Genomic DNA, 6,405 nt, shown 5'->3' with positions numbered 1-6,405 from the left:
GTTTATGCTTTTATTTGTTTTTCTTCGCCTGGTTTGACAAAGCTGTTTTAGATTCTAATTTGTTTTGCCAAGGAAAGCCGTTTGCAAACAAATAGCTTTACTTACATAACCTGTGAATTGGGGACAACGTGGTCTTTGATCAATGGAGAAAGAAGATATTCTGGTCCTTTATATGGTCATTCTTGCTTCTGTAGGTGATATAACATATAATGACATAGAGACCTTAATTCATGGAAGTACCACATTAGCAAGAGAGAGATGCTGTGTCTCAGAGTACGCAGTTCGAATTGTAGATTCTCTTAATCTGTACACTTATCTGACATTCCATTTAAAATTATTTTTAAATGATTGTCTTGAGACTAAAAAATTAGAAGCAATGAGACAGTATATACTAGTAAATTAATAGACAACGTGAAACACAAACCTTTCCATGTTGATGCCAGCCCTTGTCAAGAATGTTTAGGTCACTCCATCAAGTCAGCCACAAAGACCTGCAAGGTGGAGGAGGGAGAGGTGAGCACCAGTTGAGGCCCTGAGGTCACTGTAGTAGCGGGGGCTGGAGTGGTCCACCGACCTCCGAAACTTCCCTTCACAAGAGACCCACAGGAATCAGAGGTTCTCCTGGATCTGCGTGGAGCGGAGGAATGTGGCGTGCAAAAGGTGGACTGGAGAGCGTGAGGCAGTGCCTCTCGGATCTCCCGTGTGTTCTGGTTCTCCAGAGAAAAGAACCAATAGGAGACTTACTCTTAGGAATTGCCTCACACGATAATGGAGGCTAACAAGTCCCCAGATCTTCAGGGTGAAAGGACAAGCTGAAGGCCTAGAGAGCCAATGGCGTTCCAGTCCCAAAGCCGGCAGGCTGACCGGCAGAGCTGATGCCACAGGCAGGCAGGCGGGAGGAACTCTTCAGACCTTGACCTGGAGAGGCCCACCCACATGGAGGAGGGCAGTCTCCTTTGGTTTGTCTACAGATTTAGATGTTCATTTCATCCAAAGTGCCTCACAGAAACACCCAGAAGTTTTCACTGAATATCTGGGCACCCTATGGCCCAGTCAAATTGACACTTGAAATTAACCAACACAGTAGATATTGTACTTGACTGACATCCTTACCCGGAGATTGGCTTAAATTTTGCACTATAGGCTCCCTGCTTGCTGTATTAGTTCTCTATCGCTGTTGTAACAAATGACCACAAACTTAGTGGCTTAAAACAACACAAATCATTTTCCAGTTCTGGAGGTCCGACGTTTAAAAGGCGCTGGCAGGGGGAGAATCTGCCGCCTTTTCTGGCTTCTGCGGGCTGCCTGCCCCCCTGGCCTCAGGGCCAGCACTTGTTTCAGTGTTCACATCTCCTTTTCTGACCTTCTGCCTCTCACTCATAAAGACTCAAGATTATCTGGGGTCTACCCAGGTAATCCAGGATCATCTCATCCCAAGATCCTTAACTTAATCACAACTGCATAGTCCCTTCTGCCAGGTAAGGTACCATATTCACAGGTTCCTGGGATTAGGATTGATGGATCATTATTCTGCCTAACACACATGTCCAGTCATGTTGGCTTTCTGAAGGACCCAAGCTAAAATGCCCTATGAGCTAAGTACTTTTCCCAAACAATGCTTCTGTAACTATTATTACTACTTCTGTGCTTGTGTCCCTAGTAGACTGTGGATTCCTTGAGAATATTCTTATTCGCTAGTACATCCTGATGCTTAGCAAAGTGTTTGGCATATTATGGACATTTAATAAATATTTAAGGAATTCAACCTTGAATAAAGGTAATGAGATTTTTTTTTTTAAGACTTGAATATTTGAGAGATTTCCCTGGTGGGACATTTTAAACTCTGTGCACAGTATTGCCACTAAGAGTTTAATGAGACAAAGGGATCTGAGATTTCCATCTAGTAAATATTTCCTCCATCAATGGTTTTCCTCATAAGTACTGCTGGTCAATTGTCTGTTTGCTCTTAGATCCATTTCTCCACTCTTCCCTTGCTCGGCTTCACTGGGAACTACATTTCCCATGCACCCTCTCTTTTGGGTGTCCAGGGAGGCAATAGTGGAAAATCAGAGAGCAGGAAGAGAGAGGGGACGGGGCATTTCTCACCCTGTGCTCCTCTTCCTGGTTTCTTGCGGAGTCCTGGCAGTGGCTCTAAGTTCTTGGCCTTTTGACTTTAGGACTCTGGCAGCACCGCTTGCTCCTGCTGTCTCTTCCATCTGAGAGGTAGCAGCGCATCCTGCTCTTGCTAATCTCTGGGTTGACCCACCGTCCCTTTTGATTTCTTAGCCTTGATTCCATCACTCATGAAATCAATTCCCCATGTTTCTTCTACTTAAAGATTCAGAGTTATAACTGTTTTCCCAGTTACACTATGACTGATGCAAGAACAACTTTGAGGATTACTAGAAATTCTTGGCCTCCAAAAAAATGTACTACCTTGATCATACCATTAAGTGAATGATCAGGAATTAAGTTCTCCATCAGCCAATCTACTTAAACCCCATAGTTTTTATGATTTATGGGAGAAAAATTAAAACTGACAAAAAATTCTTTAAATTGAAGTTTTGCTTCTCAAGAATGAGCCCAAGTTCAACAAGACCCCAAATACTGTACTTGATAGGAATAGAGCCAATTCTCAGAAGTCTCTGACTTAAGTCCAGGGCTGATTTAGCTAGGCAATATTTTAGGCAGTTTTTATAAATGTATGCAGCTTCCTGAGTTTTGTGTTATTAAAGAGGCCCTTTCATAGTTTTTCAAGTAAGTCACTACAGTGTAGGAGCTGCCTCAGAAATTCGTATTAAATCTGTTCTTTATAATCTTTAAAGTGTAAAAAGTTGTGATAGCCAATATTAAAATTAACAAGTTTTATAGGCCTAGAGAATTATATTCTGTTGAATCAAGAAATATAACTAAAGCTGAAGAGTAAAAGGGGGATCAATAGCACATAGAGAACTTAAAAACTGGTGGGTAGGGATCGTTCAGAGCATAAAACAGATTTGAAAAATCTGAGAGCTATGAATTGGAGCAATACTGTCATATAGTGAAAAAGAAGAAAAGCTGGGAATACAACATTGCTAATGAATACGAACTGAATATGTATTTCTGGGTTTGTTCCCTATGATTCATAAACGAAAACATTTACATCAAAAAGTGTTTCTTTTACATTTTAATTAAAACAAAATGGTTCTAACAAGATGAAATTTGGTTGCTGACTTCTATCACAGAAAAGGACAGATCTCCAAACCATTTTGTTAATTGGAGAAATGATATTCTGACTGTTGGCCTCACATATCATTCTGAGCTATTTAACAATTGGATAATATTACAAGTGAGCAAACATTTTCAGCATTTTCTTTCAAAAATTTTTGGCTGTGTTTTACGGATTTCATAACGTGGGACGGTATCATTTCAATGAGCTAAGCCTGCTGAAACTTGTAAACTTCCCAGTGTAGCTCTCTCGATGCTTGTTAACCCCCGGAGCAGTACACGGTCTGGCGTGTTTTAACCGATCGTGGCTCTCCTCTGGCTTCTTTTCTAAAAGCTTTGCTCTTGATTTCGCTTTTTCAAGATGCTGAAATGAGGTCATAGGAAAATCCTCAAATCTATCCGAACAATCCTAAATATTAAAATAAAAGATCGAGTTGGTGAGTTAGGCTTCCTTAAAGTATATTTTACATTTATAAGAACCAAAGTTTGTAATATCAACAAAGACAAAAAAATGAGAGCATCAAATGTTTTATAGGTAAATTCAGACCTTCCACCCAATGCCTCCCATTAGAAACTATAGAAACCTTGTAATACTACCAACAATAAATAGATATAAATAAATAAATAACCAAACAAACAGAAACAGAGATGAGAATGTAGAACCACAAAAACAAACAAAAAACAAACAACAACAACAAAAAATCACAACATGGTTTCAGCCTGCCGGTGTGTTTCAGTGGTTGAGCATCAACTCATGAACCAGGAGGTCAAGGTTGGATTCTGTAACACCCCCACCCCCTACCCCCCATCAGGACACATGCCTGGGTTACGGCTTGATCCCCAGTAGGGGGCGTACAGGAGACGGTGATTGATTATTCTCATCACTGATGTTTCTACCTCTCCCTTTCCTCTCTCTGAAATCAATAAAAACATACCTTAAGAAAAATCTATTGTTTCAAAGGATCTGTTATTTCAAAGGGACGGAAGATATAAAGCTTGAAACCAGATAAATTTAGGGAAGTTGTCCCTAGGGGTCAGACTCCTAAGTAAAGCTGAACAGCCTGTTCTATAATTCTCCTCTTCCAAAATACGTCTTCCCCAGCCCCAAGTATATATTATAAACTCTTATATTTTACTTTTTATGTTATCCCAAATTTCATTCCTTAAAAGTTAATAAACATCTTTAATACACACACATGCACAGAGTTCAGCATCTAAGGATATGGTTATAACGTTTATATTAAAACAATTTTAAAAATGTGTATATTTTGAGAGTAAAAAGTAAGACATTCAGAAATAACTAAAAGATATATACCAAAATAATTTTTTAAAATGGTGTCTGTGTTAGGGTGGCGGGATTATGGGCTTTGTTTTCCTTTTCTCTTCAAATTTTTAATAATATGTCTGTATTTTATACTTTACATTGTAAAGTTTACAAGTGAGTGAGGGGTTGTGTGCACTAGGAATAGGAAAAAAAGGGTTTATGGTCTTCAGAACACAAAGACTCTGAAGATTCTTTAGCCAAGTGGAATCATTAGTATCACTTTCAAACAAAACAAAGAAATTATGTTTAGGTTACACGTTATGAGATCATATAGGACAGTGATGGGCAACCTTTTGAGCTTGGTGTGTCAAACTTCGCCAAAAAACTGAGCATAACTCGGGTAGTGTGTCACTTTGAGGAAAAAACTAACTCAAAGACTCTAGTCGCAAATGTTTTCATCCTCGGCATGCGGCCGCGTGTCATCAGAAATGGCTACGCGTGTCAGTGCTGACACGCGTGTCATAGGTTCGCCATCACTGATATAGGGTCTCAGAATTCTTATCCTAAGACTGGGCAAGAGAGATTGAGTTATCTTTATTTCCCTCTCTTAAACCAACGGTACCTGAACTTTTCTCTCTAGTGACATTGGCAACAGAGAATAAATGGTAAGGGAATTTTTCAGATCATCAGAATGTCTGGCTCATCTGATTCTCTAAACTTTACTTGTAAAGTTTACAAGTATGCATAAGGGAATATGGAGCTATTAGTCATTCTCAAATTAGTGTAAACTAGTTTCCCCTGCAGTTTGAGCAGCTTGTCTCTTAACACTTCAAAGAGATGGCCACACCAAAGAAATGGGCTGCTTTCATTTGGAGAGGAAGTGAACAAGGATTATTAGAATTGGAGAGCTGGGGGAGGTTTGGCAGGACTAAGAATTAGACAGCAGTAAAGAGATTTACAAAATAGGAGATACCAAGAGTCTAAAGAGAAATGTGACCCACTTCACATTTTTGCCGGGGTTTGCAGAGGACAAGGAAGCATTCTCCCTCTCCCCTCTCATGTGCATAGAGCAATTAGGTAAGTCACAGCATTAAGGGAGTGTCTGCTACATTGTGAGTGATTTATAACTTGCTTCACAGCAGATGTACTGTTGCTAGAGGACCAGTGGAAGTGCATGGAGCCCCCGCATCCCCCCTACGCCCCCTGGTTATTTTTCTGGATGCTCCTACAACTCAGTTTTTCAGTGTTCTGTTTTGAGTCCTTTGGGAAATTCTTGGATTTTAGAGAATCAGATGAGCCAGACATTCTGATGATCTGAAAAATTCCCTCTTACCATTTATTCTCTGTTGCCAATGTCACTAGAGAGAAAAGTTCAGGTACCGTTGGTTTAAGAGAGGGAAATAAAGATAACTCAATCTCTCTTGCTCAGTCTTAGGATAAGAATTCTGAGACCCTATATGATCTCATAACGTATAACCTAAACACAATTTGTTTTGTTTGAAAGTGATACTAATGATTCCACTTGACTAAAGAATCTTCAGAGTTTTTGTTTTCTGAAGACCATAAACCCATTTTTTCCTATTCCTAGTGCACACAACCCCTCACTCACTTGATACTAAATTACTGAATTTAGATAGAAAAGAGAAATCCAACGTTGAGAGTATAAGCTATATTAATAATATTTACCCTGCTACTAATTTGTTTTACTATTTACTAAAGCTAAATATTTGCTTTACCCTGGAAAATCAATTTACTATGGACCTAAACTGGTTTGGCTCAGTGGATAGAGCATCAGCCCGACTGAAGGGTCAGGGTTCAGTTCTGGTAAAGGACATACCTCGGTTGCATATTCAATACCAGGCCCTAGCCAGGGCTCATGCAGGAGGCAACCAATCGATGTGTTTCTCTCACATGGATGTTTCTCTCTCACTGTT

General features: G+C 39.8%; 1 protein-coding gene across 3 annotated transcripts in view; it reads right to left on the bottom strand.

Moving 5' to 3' along the window:
* Positions 1–3,153: 3,153 nt before the first annotated feature.
* Positions 3,154–6,405, bottom strand: part of C2CD6 (C2 calcium dependent domain containing 6) — a 66,831-nt gene continuing 63,579 nt past the window's right edge. For all 3 annotated transcript variants that reach the window (XM_054723420.1, XM_054723421.1, XM_054723422.1), the window contains one exon: positions 3,154–3,616. In XM_054723420.1, the coding sequence (XP_054579395.1) occupies positions 3,404–3,616 (213 nt within the window). In that variant the 3' untranslated portion in view covers positions 3,154–3,403. The remainder of the gene's footprint in view (positions 3,617–6,405) is intronic.

The sequence above is a fragment of the Eptesicus fuscus genome, chromosome 11 (assembly GCF_027574615.1).
Source record: "Eptesicus fuscus isolate TK198812 chromosome 11, DD_ASM_mEF_20220401, whole genome shotgun sequence".
Lineage (NCBI taxonomy): Eukaryota > Metazoa > Chordata > Mammalia > Chiroptera > Vespertilionidae > Eptesicus > Eptesicus fuscus.
This window is presented reverse-complemented; position numbering and strand designations above follow the sequence as displayed.